This window comes from Siphateles boraxobius, unplaced genomic scaffold, assembly GCF_051911475.1.
Source record: "Siphateles boraxobius isolate OS27281-9 unplaced genomic scaffold, OSU_SipBor_1 66, whole genome shotgun sequence".
Lineage (NCBI taxonomy): Eukaryota > Metazoa > Chordata > Actinopteri > Cypriniformes > Leuciscidae > Siphateles > Siphateles boraxobius.
In genome coordinates, this window is record NW_027509193.1 from 2,787,529 (window position 1) to 2,808,524 (window position 20,996).

Genomic DNA, 20,996 nt, shown 5'->3' on the forward strand with positions numbered 1-20,996 from the left:
GCAAAACAAGGCTTTCCTTAAATTTACCAGGTTTGTACTGAGTACTAATGCAGTAAGACCTAATTCTGTATACACCTTATTAATGATGCATACTATGTACCATCAAGCAGACAAACCCAGAATATAAACAATACACACAGTTTCTCGTCACAGGTTTTTCCATAGAAAACCGTATATGAAAAAACTCTTAACCAATTAGAGCAGTGCATTCATATGCTCATCTGCTTGCCTGTATGCATCATCAAAAAGGTTTATATGAAATATGATCTTTAAATATCACTGTTTTAGTACTTTAAGTCTCTTTAAGTGTTTTATAATGTCCCGCTGTTTTTAGGGATTGAAATAATGATGAATAAATGATGAATGATGTGATTCAATGCAGTCTCTCCAAGAGCTAAACTGGCCTGTAGTCTTTGTGCCCAGAAGCCCAGCACAGCTGAACAGCCCTGATCTGCCCGCACTGTCTTACTGCTGCTTTTTTATTTTTAAATTACTGTGACACAGCATATAGTAGTCACTATTAAACTGCCTTTCCCTTTTTTGGTCGAGTTATCCATTCAGCAGTACAGCATCTGTACAGAGAACGAATACTGCCCCTCTGTGGCTGGCTCCACAAGTTACCTCTCACACACAGGCTGTTAAATGTTCAGGCTGGTTTGCCTTCAACAAAACTTGATCATTTCAGTCTAAATGCTGTATGTGCTGTTATATCTGCTTCCCAGGAAGCTTATAATCATGTTTCAGCAAATTGTTTGGTTTTGTGGTCTCAAAACTTGATTCTGTGTGGCTGGGTCATGAATGTCCTGTAACTCTTGCCCTTGTGTTTGTGTTTTGGTGTGTAGGGGGACCTGAAGAGTTATGTCTCTCAGCATGAATGGCTGTACAGGAATGGAGAGCTGCTACAGCTGCAGAAAATGGCCTGCGAGATCGCTGCGGGAGTCGCCCACATGCACAAACACAACTTCCTGCACAGGTTAACCCTACAAATATCACCTCACTTTACATCTCAAAGATGCTTAACCTTTATGCGAACATCTTACAAGTAGGTTTAATGCAACTCATTGCATCTGTCCGAATGCATGTGCGTGTTTTTGTCCAGCCTTTCCTCCTCAGTGCTGGCTGTCCTCGTTTTTTTTCCAAAAAAGGACTTCCCCTTCCAGTCTTCTAGAGGAAGGTTGAGTTATCTAGGGTGTCTTGCCATGCTGAGCGTCTGTGCCCTCCTGCATGCTCAGAATATGCTGAAAGGTGTCCGATTGCACAGCTCCTCTGGATTATGGGTTTGTTGGCTGTCCTCCGCCGCTGGGATATGATGATTCTGCGGTTTGAGCGTAAAAGGATCCCCTCGTATGGGACATGGGCAGGGTCGTCTGGGATACAACGCCAAAGGAGGCATGGAGATTCCTTGCTGTTGTTGTGGCCGTCATGAAAAATAATTGGGCTCTTGGATTTTTGGTTTCAGAGGTGATTTACTGCAAAACGCTGTTTGACACTCCCACTGTGGGCATCTACATGAGCTCGTTCAGTTGTCTGGAATGGCACGAAGTTCAAAAGTGCAGTGGTATCTTGTGAAATATAGCCATTCAGCAGCTTTGCATGTCCAAGTGCAACTTTTTTAGACTGCTCATGTGCTAAAGGCCTGCTGAACCCTGTTTACAGTCTATTTCTGGGGTCCGAGCATTAAAGGAACAGTAAAGGCATTCTTTTAACCCCTATTTTTATGATTTTTATGCCCAAGAGTATCCAGGCGTCCAGAGACTCTTGGCAGAATGACCCACCCACTACTCGGGGAAGCGCACAGACACACACCCAACATTATGTGACGCTATAATGAGGAAGCTGTAAGCTCATTCTGGGCACTACAGTAACTTTTTTTTATGCCTTTTTTTCACGGTAACTCACTTTTGCTCCAATTTTTCTTTTTCCCCCCCCTTAAACGACACAATATTACTGTGCAACATATAACATGCACAAGTATGGAGAGCATGAGAAAAGAGAATTCAGAAACATAGCGTGTGACAGAAGTTTACCTTATAAACAATATATTCAGTTTTAGAAAAACAATTACACTGGCTTTCCTCAGAAAACACAAAAAACATGCATAAATTCATACATTTCATATGCACAATGCACAGACGCTGAAGTGTAGTTCAACAGACCTTCAAGTGTGTTCTGAAGATATAGAATGAATAATAAATAAAAAATATATTAAATGATAACAGAATTGTCATTTATAGGTGAACTGTCCTTATAAAAACTCTAAATTGACATCTGCCCTCACTGCTGAGCACAATTAATGTTCTCGTACGAAGGGTTGATATCCATTGTTTTTCTTCTGAAGAAAAATGAATGGCCCAAATTTCGTGAATCTCTTCTTTCGCCATCAAGTATGCAGTGTTGAATTAGATTTTTAGTTGTCGGAGAGCTTCAAAGTTTGTAAGGCTAATTTGCCTCTTAGCGGCTGCCTAGCCTCGAGACTGCCTCATTTGAGACAGAACTTTTAATGTAAAATGTGATGCTCTTCATCCCAACACAAGACAATTTCACAGTCGTCTCAACTTTATCGCACCGCTTGGTTGACTGGCATTAAAAGCAAACAATCGCAGTGCAAAACGTCACTGTTGATACGTAACGAACGTGTAAGGGCATTTGGGATTTGTAGTTTTAAACTTTGATCGGGTCAGTCGCACAAGTGCACTCAAATATCTTTTCATGGTCACACACAGACATTTTTTTATCGTAAATGTGAGTGAAATGCACTGCAGTTTAGTAACGCTTTAAAGGGGGTGGGTTTATAGACTGCACGTTAAAGTTGCTGAAAAACTTTTTCATTCCTGGTCGTTCCTCTGCTACCAAGGAGAGGGCCGTCTGCACCTCGTCTACTGACCAGTCAACACGATTTAGCCATTTCTGTTTTTTCAAGTTTCTTTCTTTTTCTTTTTTTTTCAAACAAGTCGTTTAATAAAAATTGTACGAACAAATAGTACTGTGGTGGTTGTTGCTGAACTATTTAAATCTAGCGGGTATGGTGTCTCGTGTTGCAAATCCAATGATGCTTGTAGTGACGATTCTCTCTGACCAATCAGTGATCTGTAGTGATTTCACGACACATTTTAGTATCAGTACGGTATGCTTGGAAACTCAACAGAGGTGGTACCATTTAAAGCAAGCCATACCGAACCGTACCATGCAGTGGAAAAGCGCCACTAATAGCTGGAATAATTTTAACCCCTGATTTCCTGAGGTCTGGCAAATCTCTGTCATGGTGGTTTCCATTGCATGGTTTTCACTAATTTTGTGTAATTGCCTTTTTTTATTAGTTATTAGTTTTATTTATATTTTCATATAGAATTTATTAATTTTTATTCAGTAGGTTTAGTCAACTAAATGAAAATGAGAAATGCTTCAAGTAAGTGAATTTTATCTTAATTTTTTTTAAAAATATATAAATTCTTTATTTCAATTGACCTGTTTTATGGATTTAGTTTTAGTTAACAATCATAACCCTGGTCTGTACATGTGAATTTTCCATGTATGGCTAAAAGCACAGCTCTGCTTCCCTGTGACCCGCCAACAGTACTGTATTTGCCCCTTTTGCCAAGGCCAGAGTATCACGTCTAAAATATCTGACCATTTATCATGCGGCGGAGTCAGTGAGCATGACTAGAGTCAGCAGTTCTGCAAGAGAGGGTGTAAAAGAGACAACACAGAAAAGATGGGCAAAGCTAAACTCAGATCTGCCGTGTTCACAAGCTCAGTTTGTACGAGACCCCATATATCCTCCTTATCCCACTTACTGCCTAAATGGGCATATTGTTCCCCTCTGGGAACAATATTCTGGTGCTGTTCGCATGTGGGTCTGGAAAAACTCCAGCATCACTGTTTTTATTGTAGGGCTCAACAAGTAGCCTATTGCTCAGATTTGTTCTTGCCTAGCCAGTGTTTTCACTGACCCTACAACAAAACAAGAACAAAATCAAATGAAGCAACATGGACACTTCTGCTAGTCTGTTAACACACACCACACTGCAAAACAAACTCGTTGCTTCTTGCATGGTGTTAGGAAACAAACAGACTAGCTTGTTACTTAATTATCTGTCCACTCTGTCAGCATGCACTTATACTAAGTGGACTCAAAGTGGATAGAGATGATGACATCTTTGTGATGGGTTTGTAGCCAATTGTTAAAAAGATGATTCCTCGCTAATCTTTTAGTTAGGAGTCCTGCTTTAAGCTGGTTGTAAATGACATAAGAAGGGGGCAAATAGGGACAAAAATCTTGACCACAGGCTTACTTGTAAACATTGAAGCACCATTTGTTGTATCTAGTGGCATTGGGTGCCATTCACTAATCGTACATGTCTTTGTGTGTAAAACCTGTATGCGAATTTTTAATGTAGAAGTCATGTTTCTATCAAAGGTTTGAACTTAAATTTTTCTACTTTTATGCTAAAATTTTGGAAATAAGCAAAAATCACAGACCTGGAGGCCTTAAACTTAAACAAAATGTTTATTTATATATTAATAATAGATTATTGAATTAAATAACTGAATGACAGTAGGTCTTATTTCAGTTTTCAGAGTAGTTGGTACTAAAGTAACATTTGTATAAAGTTATTAGTGGATGAGATTCAATCTTAAAAGTCGAGATGAAATCAAAATTTTTCTAAATGCATGTTATTGTTTTCATAAAAACAATTCACACATGTATATGTTTCATTTTTTATATGACCGTATAATTTTAATTAAAATTAAATACTTTATTTTAAATTAAAATCTTTCGGTGAAATGGCTTACCTCACAATGCATCACAATACGGAAGAGAAGATCAGTCAGATACTTCAGTTTCATTGCAACTTTAATATGATTTTTTTAGTATTAGTTATGTAGTCAGTAAAGTTAATACATTAATTACAAGATAACCATTTTATATGTGAATGTTTTTTTAAAAGCATGCCAGGTAATTTTTTTTTTCTTCCTATCACAGTGATTTGGCTTTGAGGAACTGCTATCTCACAACAGACCTGACTGTAAAAGTAGGAGACTATGGCATTGGCCCTACAAGTTTTAAGGTAAAACTTGAAAAGGTATCATTATTTTTTATTCTTTATTTAACATTTATTACATTATTTTTCTGTCTCCTTGCAGGAAGATTACATCACCACAGAGGATGACCAATGTGTGGCACTGCGCTGGCTTTCCCCTGAGCTGATTGGTGAGCTGCATGGGGGCTTGATCACATCAGAACAGACTAAACCCAGCAATGTTTGGTAGGTAACTCAAAATGATAGGAAGCTTGCATTTACTTGTTTAACAGGATGCACTTTTGCAGTCTCATGTCTTTTTGAGATTCAAAAAATATGTAGAGGGAAATGGTAAACTGCGGTAGTGATGTTGTGGCCTCTCACAGCATTCAGCAGATCAGATCACTCTGTAAGTGAGGTACCACTACACTTGTCTGAATGCAGGGTTGTAAAATTTAAGGCTTTTGACTCTTATAGCATCTGTGAATCACTCTGACTGACCAAATAATGGCTTGGATGTCAGCCAGTTTTTTCATGAGCATATTAGGAGGTCTTATTACAGACAAACCCCTTTTTATGTTTATGTTGAATATGGATATTGGATTTCTAGTGTCTTTGTTAGTTTAATTTTTGGACATTTGAGTTACATTATTAAATTAACTGGATTGGAAAAATAAAAATAAAACAGTTTTATTGTTAATATGCTATAGACGTAATATTACAATTCAATTATATCACCTATAATTCTATATTATGTTCATAACAGAACAAGATTTTTGTGTTTACAGGGCACTGGGTGTGTCATTATGGGAGCTATTTGAAAGTGGAAAGCAGCCATATCCTCACTTGTCAGATAGAGAAGTGCTTCACCATGTGCTCAAGGATCAACAAGTCAGACTTCTCAAGCCACAACTGGACTTACCATACTCAGAAAGATGGTTAGTCCTTGACAGATTTATAAACAAGATCCGTTTCTCTCTAGAAACGTCTTAACTCTGTCCTTTGGTCTACAGGTATGAAGTTCTACAGTTTTGTTGGCTGCCTGCAGACAAGAGGGCCACTGCTGAAGAGGTCCACCGCCTGCTCACTTACCTCCGTATGCAGGGTCAGAAAGATGTGGAGGATGACTTCGAGCAGCGCTGGAGCTCTCTCAAACCCAATCCCATCACTCGTCAAGCCACCGTCAGTCATTCCTCCTTCCCCATCCTGGAACAGTTTGATGACGGCCGAGAACCAGACGAGGTGCTCACAGTCACCGAAACGAGTCGTGGACTAAGTTTTGAATATGTGTGGGAGGCAGCCAAGCATGACCACTATGACAACCACAATCGTTCTGCCTTGGACACTACTTTGAATTACCACAGTATGTTCTTTCCAGTGCCACAGCAGGATATTCAGGCTCATTTCCCTGACACTGTAGCGCAAGCAGAAGATGGCAGAGTCCCGGAAACCTTGCCAGTTTTTGATGCACATAAAGCATCCTCTGGAAATGACTATTTTATTAAGTTGGAAGAGCTAGATGAGAGTGAAATTGGGATGGGGGAAAGTCAGGGTGCTGAAGGTACCAATGCTTCAGAGCAGGATCAGTTTGTAGTCTTACAGGATGTCCGATTGGATGAATCCAGTACAGATGCTGATTTCTTTCATCAGAGCATTGACTCAAAAGACTCTTTCCTTCAGGACAGCCACATATGGTCCTCAAGTGAACATGATAGCCCTTACCATACTAACATTTTCAGTGAGGGTGATGCAAAACTGGAAGATTCTCATTCATTCAGGGGAGGTCTCATGGAGCTCCCAGAGATGAATGTACCGAAGAGGGATTATGATGGTGAAACTAATTGTAACAAGGCAAGTAATAGTTTTCCAAAGTCTTTTTTAGGAGTTGGACCAGAAGCCATTCATCTGGAGATCTCCGATAAGGACAGTTCAGATGTAATGATGCTTCTTAACACTGAGAAACTGGCTGAAAACTTCTCGTTTCTTAAAGATAACAGCCTAATGAAGGACAAGTCTGCGCTCTCACAGCTCGACTCAAAAAATATAGAGGAGACCATGAGCTCCATTGTTGAGACTGATGTCTCAGATAATGTAAACCTTACAGGTGAGTCTTTGAAATCTGCTGTAAATGCTAAGCAGCTTAAGGATGAATTCTTGGACTTAGTCAGCCCGATTTTAGAAGATTTTCTGTCGCCTTTGAAAGGAAATGAAACAATGGTGCCTTTTGATATATTAGTAACAGGAGAAACCTGTAGCAACCACCTGCCAGACTCAAATGGCTCTTTGCATTCCCCAAAATCTGGGAATTACTCCTCTTCCGAGTCTACCTCTGAGAGTGTTGAGGTCATTGTTGACAGTCCATCTGATAGTCATCAGTCCCTTGAAAGTGCCACTACAGATACACTACATATGTGCATAGATGCCAAACCCGCCATCCTTGAAGAATGCTTTGGAGCCTCAAACGAGAATGGGCAGTATAAAGAAATCATAGACACAGCTGTGCTTAGCTTTACTACTTCACCTGTTGGTGAGTGTACAGAAGGTGGCCTCACTGAAGGTCTAACAAGTAGTGACTCAATGAGTGATATAATGGAGCTAGACAAGAAGACCACCAAGGATATTGCACACTTAGAAGCCATCGATCAAGATCAAGAAACTTTTTTGGACAACCATGTAATGCTGGACATGTCCTCACTGTTGGTTTCAGACTCCTGTCTTGACCAAATAAGTCAGGACAGCCTTCTTGATGATAGCACCTTATCCACTCTTCCAACAATTGAGAATTCGGCTGAAACGCCAGACTCATTAGATTCTTTGGACATGCATAGGGATGTGGGGCATGGACAGTCATTGGAAAATCCTATAAATAATAAGCTTCAACCTCCATACAAAGCCGCTGACAGTGGGTATGAAACCGAGAACTTGGAGTCACCCGAGTGGAACTCTCAAACAGGCTTGAGGGATTCCTCTGAAGAGAATGAGATGAGTAGTGCCGTGGAGCCTATGGCACTGGTTCCACCGGAAATCATTGTGTCTGAGGTGGACAGTGTACCTGATGTTCAGGTAAATGCTGGTAGAGTTGATCACCAACAAGAACTTGGTGAAGTTCCCTTGGGAGGAAACTACAGAGACTCGGCTTACTTCTCAGACAATGAGGAGCTAGATAAAAAGAGTGATGACATCAGTGGAAGCGGCCCAGGAGATGCCTCATTTTGGCTCCAGGGTAATCGAGAAGCTGGCGAAAGTCAAGGAGCTGAAGCTGTTGAGGAGCATTCGGTGTCCGAGATATCCCATCAATCTGCAGATCCTACTTTAGAATTAACTGATGGTGATGTACAGACTCCTTTGCCTGAGTTGGTTCTCACCACTGAGGAAGATTGGAGCCAGGATAAACGATTGACTGTTGACGACTCAGACCAAAATCATCCCCGTGCAGCCCCAGAACATGCAGCAACATCACCTACCTCAACGCAGCCCTCAACAGACATCAAGGTCCATGCAAAGCTAACAAGGACATATGCTGGGGAGGGAACAAAGAAAAAAGAGCCAGATATGGAGGGGAGGTACTTAGGAAAGCTCGATGGATCCTCGATGGAATATGGCACTGAGGATGGAATGGATGCTGATGAAGAAGATGAGAACAGTGATGAGTCAGATGACGATATGCGTGCCTACCGATTACACAGCTCTAGCTCTGAGTGCAGTGAGGATGAAGTTGTGCACCCGGTACCTGTTATTATCTCGGATAACAGCAGTTCCCTCAGCCTCAAAAGCCTACTGAAACCCAAATCCCTTCAGACTGCTAAAACAACATCTGAAGAGGGCAGCAATGGAAATAGTAGACGTGGTGTGTCGTTCTTTGATGACGTCACTGTCTACCTTTTTGACCAGGTCAGATGTTTCCCTTGCATTCTTAAATCTTTTTAAATACAACTTGATTATTTTTTTAACAGAGGCTTTTTCTATGCCTGATTCCCTGTTTTTCAACCAAATAGGAAACCCCAACAAAGGAGCTTGGCGAGCATACTCTTGACCCCAGTAGTCAATTGTCTGATTTCAACAGTCCAGTGTCCTCATCCAGCTACTTTAATAGATTTACCAACTCTGAGAGCTCTACTGATGAAGAAGGTAATGACTAATGTTAATGTTCTTTACGGTCATCATTGTTTCCCAACCGTGGTCCTGGACCCTCCCAAACAGTGCAGTTTTTGGATGTTATCATTATCTGACACACTCATTTCAGTTCTCATGTTGTCCCCCAATTCCTCCTCTTATACAGTACTATGCCCTAAATGTAATGTACTCTTTTAAAGAGGAAAAAGTAGATCCTTTTGAGTGTGTTGCAGAAGGCTGCAGAAGTTTTTGGGACATACTACCATGTCTTAAAATTGTCCTTTGTCGCATAGTGACCTGCATTCTGTCACCATGAAGCAGCCTGTCAGTTTACATCCTCATAAACGCACTCCACATTCATTTACACTACTAAAACAATTCTTTCTACCACATCAATTAAGCAGCACATTGATCTGCTAGTCGTGGGTCTTTCATGCAGAGAACTCTGCTATAGTTTTTTGCATGATGATGCATTTAATAGTGGCCAAACATTTCTGCTTTGTGAATTTTAATAAATATAGCACAATAGCAAAGTTTTTCATTTTTAGGTTAGATATTATTAATAACTCAAACCCCAAAGGCATCGCTACTTAGCCGTCCGTCTTAGGCACATCTGCCTTGCTTGTTCTTTTTATTTGGTTGTACTTTTGAACTGAATCCTCCTCAAAGCTCAATGGGTTGTGGGCAAAATCAGCCGTTAGAGTGGACACAGATCCACACTGCAAAAATCTACCAAAAATAATAGACAACCCAATTATATTTGGCATACCCTTTTCAACATACTATTTTTTGGGACACACTTATTCTTATTTCACATACTATTTATGATGGATAGTATGCACATTGGGATGCAGGGTGGGAATCTCTATTAATGAGCCAATGAGTTCAGTCAGGTGTGTTTGATTAGGGAGGCATTCAAAGTATGCCGTGTGACGGATACTCCATGACCGGGTTTGGCAAACACTGGTCTACATTTGAACTGTGAACCCATTAAACCAGTGGTACTTAACCTAAGGCCAATCAGAAACCAAATTTCCAAACATTTTTTGGTGTTTCTGAATTAAATTATTTTAAATTGATATGTCATCAAAGAGCCATGGTTGAATACCAAGTCTTTAAACCTTTGGATTTGATTCACAGGTGGTGCATTTGAGTGGGATGATGACTTCCCATCTCCAGAGCCCAATTTTCTTTCAAAAGCAGCCAGTGATCATCCTGCCAGTGGGACCTCAGCAGCTTCTAAGTATTTGTCACCACCCCCTGCGAACCGCACCTTGGAGCAGAGCTGGAACAGTCCCTCCAACTACACGCGCTTCTCCATCTCCCCAGCCAGCATCGCTAGCTTCTCCCTCACCCACCTCACAGACTCCGACATTGAACAAGGGGGTAAGTTGACCACAAACATCAAAGCATGAACAAACAGGAATGGAACCTCAAGAATCTTAACTTCTGAATCCTGTTTTTCGTTTTCTTTCTCAGGAAGTGGTGAAGATGGAGAGAAAGATTAACCAATCTTTTGGACATGTGTAAATGTTGTAGAAATATGACGGATATATTTGCTTTGAAGGCTTTTAATTGCTTCTCAGGCAGCGTTGGTATTTATTTGAGGTTATGAAGGGGATTGCAGAAACTGAGCAGGTGGCATCCTGTGATGACTTCCTATATTCTGCAAATGAGATATGGTTTGCAATGCGTTTCATCAGTGCAATTTGGAAAAAACTTTGCTTCACATACGCTTTAGAAACTTTCACACGCTTCCCAAGTGTCCTGCCTCACTTTTTTTTTCTTTTGCTCATATGCATTAATTCTTAGTGTCCACATTTTACTTCAGAAGGATGAAGCTGAAATTTATTGTTTAACCAGAGGACTCTCTCTTAAACACTAATGAGCCAATCGACTCAAACTCAGTTGTGCAATTGAAACCGTACAATACTTGCCTTTTATTTTAACACACTGGATTTTAATTTTTTTTTAAATGTGAAATCTAGTGTGACATGCTTATTTATATAATTGTGTATCATATTAGATGTCCAATAGAAGCAGTATGGGTTTCCATAGATATTTTTGTACAGTGTTTGGACTGTTCATTCATGACAACGCACCACTTTCACCCAAGCAACAACTTGCATAGTTTCAGTGACATGTTTTTCTATTAAATAATGTAAAGTCAGGATATGAGCAGCTGAGCAGTTTCGGACATGAGACGCTAATAAGTCTTAAAGTAGTGAGCAGTCTTTGTCATTGTGGTCTATTCATGAGGAATTCTTAAGGAGTGCTGCATATCAGGGCTTTTTGTTGAAGCGTTGTGGGATTGTATATTGAATGGGCCGTCGCAGTGCCTCACAGCCCCTCTTCTCCTGTGTCTTCATCCTTTCTGAATGTTGTGCAAGTTCTATTAAGTACCAAGGGGATTCTCACCCACCTAGAACATACCACGGTCATATTTCACCTCAAAATCAAAAGAAAGGAACTATTTCGCCAGAAAATGAAGCCTATTTTTGGGATCAGTAAGACTTTGTCATTGTGGAATTATTTTCATGAATTGAGCCCCACCCCCCATCTCTCATTACTGTGATGTCAAAATAAGTAATGATATTATATTTAAATTATAAAGTTTTTGTATCATAATGGTAGTTTTGTTTTACTGATTTGAAATGGTAATGATATTAATAGATATTTTGCAGAATATATAATTTTTTCTCTAGATTTTGAATTGAAATGTGACCCAGACATTTTTTGTGAGATTCACCAACAAGTTGTCATTGTTGGCGGTGGATTGATCTAAAAGTCAGCGAGTATTTCTGAAAGCACTGGTGGTGCAGAGAGACTAGCTAGCAACTAGCAGGACCTCCATGTGATGGCTGCTTGTAGCATTGAGTAGGAATACTGTTCAATGGAAAAACAAAAGAACCTCCTTACATTTCTGATTCCCTGTGTCAACTGTAAAGAGCAGCTTGTAAACACTCAAGGGGATTGGAAATTATTTAGTTTTTCCTCTTTTGTGCATGTATTATTCATTGGACCTGAAAGTCATAGGTCATATGAATCCTTTATATTTGCCAGTCTTGCTGCTCTGAATGCTTTTCCTTTGGGTTGGCAATGAACCTGATCGACTAATGTATATAGCCTTGTAATGTATATTACCTTGTATCAAATCAAGATGAAAACTACACAATCAGAGGAAAGAGCGTTCGACATCACCAAATATTTCCTTGGTTCAATCTGGAAGAACGTTGATTTTGGTATGACATACTCGAGATTGTCTTGAATAAATTGGGAGCCTGATTATTTGTAAAGGTTATTGCTGGGATAATCGGGTTCATAGCTTCTACTTCCCCTTGTAATTCAGTACAGTAATCTTTGTTTTAGACCTGTTGAATATCTGTATTACCAGCACTCGATTTTCAGTTCAAATTGAAATTTTATGAAAGGAAATTGTTTGGTTTTATTCTACAGTATACTTTGCTTAATCTTGCACATCTTTAAAGTGAAACTTAATGTTGAATTGTTCTCCTGTATATAAATGTTTAATTTTGTCTGTAAATTGGTTATGATGTTAGGAATAGGTATGAGGACTGATTTTGTAATTTAATGCTAAAATGTGACATCACAGGTGAGAAGTGATCGAAAAAGACAAATTAACGATGAAAAAAATGGGGAAATGCAGGTCATCATGTCCTTGTAACTTGTAAATTTTAAAAAATGGTGATATTTTTACTTCATATTGATGACGATGATCATGCCCTAGTGTCATTGAAGGAATGGTTTATAATGAATTGCTCTGTTTATTATGGAATTAAATGAAAATGAACTTCTGTTTTGTATTCTTTCTTTATCATGCATGTTTCACACATACTTTAATTCACAGGTTCAGGCAATGGTGCGAGTTTGGGGAAAGGTGTGTCAGACCAAGATCAGATGGGGTAGGATTTAGAAAATCATTTTTTGTTTTTATTGTTTGTGAACTTTTGTTTGGTGATGCTAGTGGTGCAGACATTTCTTTACTTGAATTCACAAAGAAAAACAAGCTGGTGCTTTTTAACAGATCTTTATTGGAAAAAAAAGCATGTCCAAAGAGAGACCAGAGTAGGGAAGTTGTCCACATATACAGCATTTTCTACTTAAGTGGACTATTTATATTATTGTCAAATAATATAATCAAACCAATAACACAAAATGGGCTTCTACCGATTACAGAAACAAATACGGCAACAAGAAAATGTGACATGCGCAAAACAAATTGACATCAGTCAATTGAGTCAGGTGATTCAAATCATACATGTACATAAATCTAAAGAAGTTCAGACGCTTGTTTTCACAGAAGGGAAAGTTTGTTATTCAGGCAAGTGGAATCAAAAGGAGGAAAAAAAGTCACATTTGGTTGGAAGGGCACTGGGCAGACAGAAAGAGTGTCAAGAACAGCAAGCTGGGATGTGCAGTTAAGCATGATGAAGGTGGTGATGATGATGGGGGTATTGAGTGTGGAGCAGAATGACTAACAGCACACAGCATTCCCGTTCACCTGACTCTGAGTCCGGCTGGGCATTGGACTGCGCAGTGCCACACGCTGAGCCTCTAAAGAGTTTCCTCTCACAGACAGGTGGTCCCAGCCGCCCTGTTGAAGAGATGACGGTGTAAAGATCTGTTGACAAGGTCTACATTAGACCTTATGTAACTTTTGCAGAAATTATACACCATTTTAAAATTGGAGGCTTTCGGAGGAAGGCACAATTAAGCATTAGACTCAAAGGGGGGGTATAATGCCCCTTTTTACAATATGTAAAATAAGTCTGACCCAGAGTGTGTATGTGAAGTTTTAGCTTAAAATAACCCACAGATAATTTTTAGAGCATGTTAAAATTGTCCCTTTTTGAGGGTCAGTAAAAAAAAGTGCAATTTTGTGTGTCCCTTTAAATGCAAATGAGCTGCTTCTCCCGGCACAGAGGGCGGAGCTTCAAGAGCGTGTGTGTGTGTGTGTGTGTGTTCGCAGCTCTGAGTACCGCACGCAGACACACACTAAAATGTCAGAAACTGCTCTGCCTTTGACAATGATGGAGAGACTCAAGAAGAAGTGACATGTAGAATTCAACAGGACGTTTCTGAATGGTTAGTTGATGAACTAAAGTCAGAAAAGTGAAATCATAATCAACCACCCCTTTAATGTGAACAGTAATGGAAAGACTCACCCCGATACCAAAGTCCCAGCTCAGGCCTTTCGGCTGCATGGGCTTCACTCCCAGTCTGTGGCACACAGTTCCTGTGCTTTCTAATGGATAACCTGCCACTTTATCAGCAATTATCCAAACCTGGACAGATAAAACATCACAACCACTTTACATTTTCACAAATGTTTTTTGAACAAGTTTTTTTGTGTGAAGTTGTTATTTTATATTTCGGTTTGTTAGGGGTGGATTTGGGCATGATGGGAGTTGGTAAACTTCAGGAGGTGGTGTAGATAGAGGAAAGGTTAGGTCTATAACAAGAGAAGGCAGCATAAAGTAACAGTGGAAAAAAGAAAACAACTCGCACATACAGATGTGCTGCATATACAAGGAGAACAACAAATGGCCTAAAACAGAGCCTTGTGGAACACCGTACTTTTGTTAGGTTCGGGTAACTTTTCTCATTTACACACATGAAGGGATAGTGATCTGATAGGTAGGATTTAAACCAGGCTGCAGACTATTAACTCTTTCCTTGCCAGCCACCAACAGCATTTTTTATATGTTTTACAAAACTTCCATGGGCCCCAGAATATTTTGTTGCATGAATATCAACATGCAATTTATCAAACAAAAGAATAGACGCTCTACTTTTAAACTACAACAACAAAAAACACTTTTGTAGCTTCATGCTTTTGAGCATCAACGCTTGAATGTGGGTGTTTCATAAAAAAGCAACATTTTTAACAAAAAGCTGAGAAAATCGTGTTTTTTTTCATTGACTACAACGTGCATAAGCAATGCTTTTTTTGTGTTGCTTGTTTCTGCTTTTGATCCGGAGCTTCTGTACACTCAGAAGATGTGCATTATGTGTGTGCTTTAGTATGTTAGTCATCAAAATAATAAGTAAAAAGTTACAAACCTGGTCCAGTGGTCCCACAGACACCTTGCACACATTACTGGAGATGAGTTCCCATGCTGACCCCTGAGGATAGCTGGGTGTCAAACCCTGTCTGTACCACAGATTACCTGCACAAACAGACTGAGCTCAGACTCGACTGGAGAGATAACAGCTTTATATGCGGTACAATGTTTCCAACGGCATTCTGATTACTGCATACTGCGCATTGCACATGTCTACTATTTTTCTGTTCAGTATTTGAAAGTATGCAACGCCAGACATTTCACATAACAGTGTTGCATTGACGTCATCGTGTTGCATTTTTAATTCAGTGAGTGTCTTCAAGTTCCTTTGGAAAATAAAGGTTACTTTTAATCCTAATTTGTGTGAAAATGTCCTTTGGCAGACAAATCAAATCAAGGAAGTTAAGACTGATGTTTAGGGCTGATATTCATGCATCACATTGGAAAAGGAGCTGCGCTCTGTTTGCATATTTCACATTTTGCCAAATGTAGCTGATCATCCAAGGTATTCCAAACCATTCATAAATAGAAAAATGTGCATGCTTTGAATTGACACACTCATAATGAAGATAGAGTTATTCAGAGCACATACAGCTTGATTCAACCAAGTAACAAAAGAAGTGAGTGGAAACAACGGTCTCACTGTTTTCATCCACAGCGTAAACGGAGGTCCTGCCCACAGACACCTGTCTGAGCACCTGCCTCGGTGGAGAGGGGATGTGGTACCAGCACTCGCCTGAGAAATCAAGACATAAAGCATGAGTCATTTAACAAAATGGGTGTGCCTTCATCATTTTAAGTGTACATGACTACAGTTTAAGTCTGTTAAGTCGGCATTTTTCTGAATACAGAATACAGTAACTAAAAAAAATAAAAATAATAATTAATATTAAGCACTATTAAAATTATGTGGCACATAATTATAGGCACTATTATGCCTTTTTTCCAAAGTCTTGTTTTTGTTTTCTTCTAAAATAGGTTTTCATACTTGAAAGTTGAAAAAAAAAATTGTTCCTGTCAGTTATTCTTTATTTGATAGTCCTAAAATATCAGCATAAAATCTACTAATATACTCATATTTTCAGTGTAAATCAATCCTGCTACCTTTCATATTCCAACATTTTTCAAAGCTTTTTTTTTTTTTAGTCAATCATGTCTTAACTTGTAAACACGCCACAACTTAAAAAAGTACTTTTTTCAAAATGTAACAGGTCTAATTTCAAAGCACACTAAATGCACAGTATCACAAGTTGTTGAAATGAGAAAGCATTTGACATATCGTCGGATGTCCATCATCATTCTTCTCACCAGCTGGATTGAGTGCAGACACAGAGCCCCGGTAGAAGACGGCCCCGTCCTTGGCGATGGCCCAAACCTGGTGTCCTCCTCCTATACAGATGGACTTGAAGGGCTGGTCTGTCCCCACGTGGAGCCAGGAGTCGCCCTGTGCTGAGACAGTCAGAGGTTAGAGGACACTACAACTCAACATGAGCTGGTCAGAGCCATATTCACTCTCTGAATACTGATATAATAAATTCCCAGACAGCAAAATAGTTTCGGCCCAGATCCGGCCCACATCTGGTGCTGCTGAATCCCCATGTACCAGATGTGGGCCGGATCTGGGCCGAGACTATGTTGCTGTCTGGTTGAGATGAGGGTTTTGTGTCTAATAACTTTACAGTCATGTATACTCTAAGATACTATAGCAGATTTATGCATTCTCTTCATACTGTATGCTCAGTTAAATTATAATGAAAAATAATAATAAAACGTTTTTGATCATTTAAAAAAAAAAAATCAGGGCCCCAGATTTTTTTATATTTTTTTCAGATTTTTTTATTTATTATTTTGTTGTATGTACATCTGAACATGCAATATGTCAAACGAAAGAACAGCGCCTCTACTTTTAAACTAAAAAGCTTCATGCATTCTTTTTTTATCAACACTTTAATGTGTGTAAGTTTCATATAATAAAAAAAGCAACATTTTGAGCTAAAACGGATTCTAAATTATGAGGAAAACACAGATGGAGTAGATCGAGTCCGTCAACACCCCCCCAAAGCTTCACAGTCCTGTAGCTCGTCCTGGGTCGACATTTCATTCAGTAACATTAGGCAGGTTTGATTTATATGCCGTTTAATGTAACATATATTCTATCGCTCATTTCTGCTTCTTCTTCGCCTGTGCTTTGATCAGGAGATACTGTACTCCTTCAGAAGATGTGTGATAGCGCCCCCTACCGTATAACACCGTATAACAGTGACAACACGGAAACCCGGGAAATTCCGTCAATGGAGGGCAAAGAGTTATTAACCATTCTGCACTGACTTTCAGCTTCAAGAAAAGTCATGGGTTATTAATAATTCTGTCAGTTGTGTGTGATGTATTTACAAGGCACACTAAAACTGACTGATACAACCTTTACTTTTCTGGGACTTGCGCCATTAGGGATGACTTTGGGCCTGATGTTTTTGAGGTCACCGTTAAAATGAAATGAACTGTTGGTGAAGTGTTGTGTGTGTGTTTGGTGCTCACAGCCGGGTTCTCTGCAGTGACTCCCAGACGGCACAGCACATCCCCCTTCTCACTGATGGCCCACACAGGAATCTGCTCCAGGCCGCTGTGAGCCAGACACGGCAGGACGGTGACGTCAGTCAGAGGGATCGGGGGAACCTTCTCCCAGGGGCCCGTGAGGCTGATCTCACACCTCCTGTGAGAGACAACAACTCTGCTGTAGCTTCATCCTTTCTTAAACACAGCACAATTCTGCCACACTAGAAAACAAATCATGCTCGGGGAAATCAGAATGACATAAATAGTCATAATTATGAGATAAAGGTTATGACATTAACATAAGTCAAAACGATGACATAAAAAGCAGAAGTTATCACATGCCAAGTCATTATTATGAAATAAAAAGTCACAATTATTATGGCATAAGTTAGATGTAAATTGAAATTATGACAAGTTACTTGAGATTAAAAAAGTCAAAAATATGACTGTCATAATTATACTTTAACATAATTTCAACTTTTTATCTCATAATTATGACTTAGTGTTGTCATATTGACTTTTTGATGTAATTATGTCTAATTCATCATTTAGAATTTTAGTCATAATTTCGATTTAATATAATTATGGCTGTCATAATTTTGATATTTGAAGTAAGAATTTAGATTTTTTGTCATAATTTTGACGTTAAAGTTATAATGCTGACCTTGAATGTCATCATTTTAACTTTGTCATAATTTTGGATTTTTTTAATGTAATGATTATAATTCTTTAAGTTATAATTCAACTTGGCAAGTCATAATTTTGACTTTTTAATGTCATAAAATTTTGACTATAAAGTTATAATTCCGACCTAGCATGTAATAATTTGGAATTTCTAGTCATCATTGGGACTTTTTATTATGACTTACTATGTCATCATTTTGGATGTTTATGTCATAATTTTGACTTCATAATTATGACTGTCATAATTTTGACTTTAAAATTATAATTCTAACCTAGTATGTCATAGTTTCGACTTTCTCTCATAATTTTGACTATGTCATAGTGACGGTATGTCAATTTCGGATTTTTGTGTCATAATTTCGGATTTTTGTCATAATTTTGACTTTTTGTGTCATAATTTTGACTTTATAATGTAATGATTACAACTCTTTAAGTTATAATTCAACTTGGTGTCATAATTTTGACTTTTTAATATATATAGTTTTGACTATAAAGTTATAATTCCGACCTAGCATGTAATAATTTGAAATTTCTAGTCATCATTGTGACTTTTTATAAAGACTATCATTTTGGATGTTTTATGTCATACAACTTTTTTTTCATAATTTTGACTTCATAATTATGACTGTCATAATTTTGACTTTTCAATGTCATTTAATTTTGACTTTAAAATTATAATTCTGACCTAGTATGTCGTAGTTTTGAATTTCTCTCATAATTTTGACTTTTTATCTCATAAAATCTTTAAATTTTAGATTTTTATGTCATAATTTTGACTTTTTATCTCATGACTTAGTATGTCAATTTCTGATTTTTATGTTATAATTTTGTATTTTTTTTTTTTAATTTTGACTTTATGTGTCATAATTTTGACTTTATCTCATAATGATTTAGTATGTAAAAATTTTGGATTTTTGTCATAATTTTGACTTTTTATGTCATAATTATGTTTTTCAAAAGCAATATTTGTTTTCTTGTGTGGCAGAAATGGGCTTCACAGGGGCTGCTGTGGGAGTTTGGGGTTTAAATGTTTTGCCCAACATTAGAAAGAAGCAGAAGTAAAATGTCGCTAAAAATGTTAATGTAAATGCATGTATGAAAATGTTCAAAATCAGCAAAAATGTGAACTCACCGAGCCCACCTTCTGCGCCGCACAAAATCCTTTATTGTCTTATAACCATGAAATGTCCTATATGCACATAAAAAACATATAATATATTAGTTTGAAATAAAACCGTCTAGCTACCGTTCATTACTATGTCCAAAAATCAACATACACAGGGAAATCTGCAGCGTACTGCCAGCCCTCTTTATCTGTCCCTCCTGGGACACTGTAGTCTACGGCCCAATCAGAGACCTGTGAGCACGAGATGTAGAAATCATTCACAGACAATATCTATCTAATCTACATAATATTGCAAAGACACAACTGTGCACTGCACTATAAATACTCCAGGCTTTGGTTTTGTACCCATGTCCACTGCGGCGAGGGAGTGCTGGTGTTGTCTTTAGTGCACTCTCTCAGACCCGACGAGTCGCTCCACATATAGCGATCTGTGGGAAGACCCCTGAGGAAGAGAGCACACACTGAGCGTTGGCTTTAAACACACACACGTCAGCTCCGTCACGTTACACTCACTTGTCAGTGTATCCTGTCATCGGGTTCCAGCGCTGGTTCTCATAGATGCACACGTTCCTCACATCACTCACTTCATTTCCTGAAACCGACCGATTCAAACATCAGGCAGACGCAACTGTTCTTTCACATGAAGACTTGACATGCTGATCTAGACTGTCATGATGTCTTATTTGAAATGAAAGTACAATTGGGAAAATAAGAAAACACTGGTTCACATTCACCGACGGTGCATACGCACGGATTTGAGCACGGAAACCAAAGATCCAGTGTTTTCATTAAAAAAAAATAATAATAATAATAATCGCAATTTATTCTAAATTTACGAAAAATTTAGGTAATATTAACATAAACATGTAAAATTTTATTGTAATTAATTATACATATATACAGTATATAATTAAATACTGTTAAAGTATTTCTTAATGGAAACAGTACTATTATAGTATTTATTAATATTTTGAATTGAGCTTTTATTTTTATATTTACATTTTAAATTTTAAGTACTGGTAATTTTATGTGCTTTTTACATTTTTGTTGTTTAATGCATTGTTTTGATAATTTAAGTAGGCAGAATTTCTACGTTTGTTAGGTAAGTTTTAAGTGTAAGTTGTCCCTTTAAAATTGCTATTTTTATTTTATTGCAGTGTTTTTTGAATTACCAAAATAATGAAAGGCTGTAAAGGAGAGGTCAGAAAAGCCCTTATATGGAGATTGTTTGGGCGTGTATTACGTAGATTACTAACCTCGGTCATATATGGTTGCTCAACTAGAAAATTGCAAATTCGTTAACATTGGAATAAGGTTACGAACAAATTTACGGAGCCATGGTGAAGAAAAATGAATATCTGGCAATATTTTTGCGTTCTCTCGCAAATGTGTCGCATTCCCCTGAGAAACGAA

At 38.4% G+C, this 20,996-nt stretch overlaps 2 protein-coding genes across 4 annotated transcripts in view; one reads left to right on the top strand and one right to left on the bottom strand.

Moving 5' to 3' along the window:
* The window catches only part of lmtk2 (lemur tyrosine kinase 2), a 38,422-nt gene extending 25,473 nt beyond the window's left edge, over nt 1-12,949 (top strand). For both annotated transcript variants that reach the window (XM_077211657.1, XM_077211656.1), the window contains exons 7-14: nt 843-973; nt 4,985-5,069; nt 5,146-5,267; nt 5,810-5,959; nt 6,035-8,912; nt 9,017-9,149; nt 10,275-10,520; nt 10,614-12,949. In XM_077211657.1, the coding sequence (XP_077067772.1) occupies nt 843-973; nt 4,985-5,069; nt 5,146-5,267; nt 5,810-5,959; nt 6,035-8,912; nt 9,017-9,149; nt 10,275-10,520; nt 10,614-10,642 (3,774 nt within the window). In that variant the 3' untranslated portion in view covers nt 10,643-12,949. The remainder of the gene's footprint in view (nt 1-842; nt 974-4,984; nt 5,070-5,145; nt 5,268-5,809; nt 5,960-6,034; nt 8,913-9,016; nt 9,150-10,274; nt 10,521-10,613) is intronic.
* Nucleotides 12,950-13,166: 217 nt separating this feature from the next.
* tecpr1b (tectonin beta-propeller repeat containing 1b) overlaps nt 13,167-20,996 on the bottom strand; it is a 35,885-nt gene continuing 28,055 nt past the window's right edge. The window contains exons 16-25 of one of the 2 annotated variants that reach the window (XM_077211645.1): nt 20,097-20,175; nt 19,929-20,025; nt 19,735-19,814; nt 19,590-19,646; nt 17,756-17,930; nt 16,529-16,664; nt 15,864-15,956; nt 15,219-15,325; nt 14,321-14,440; nt 13,167-13,749 (exon numbers count right to left, since the gene is read on the bottom strand). In XM_077211645.1, coding sequence (XP_077067760.1) covers nt 13,630-13,749; nt 14,321-14,440; nt 15,219-15,325; nt 15,864-15,956; nt 16,529-16,664; nt 17,756-17,930; nt 19,590-19,646; nt 19,735-19,814; nt 19,929-20,025; nt 20,097-20,175 — 1,064 coding nt within the window. In that variant the 3' untranslated portion in view covers nt 13,167-13,629. The remainder of the gene's footprint in view (nt 13,750-14,320; nt 14,441-15,218; nt 15,326-15,863; nt 15,957-16,528; nt 16,665-17,755; nt 17,931-19,589; nt 19,647-19,734; nt 19,815-19,928; nt 20,026-20,096; nt 20,176-20,996) is intronic. The other variant, XM_077211646.1, reaches the window with a different exon arrangement.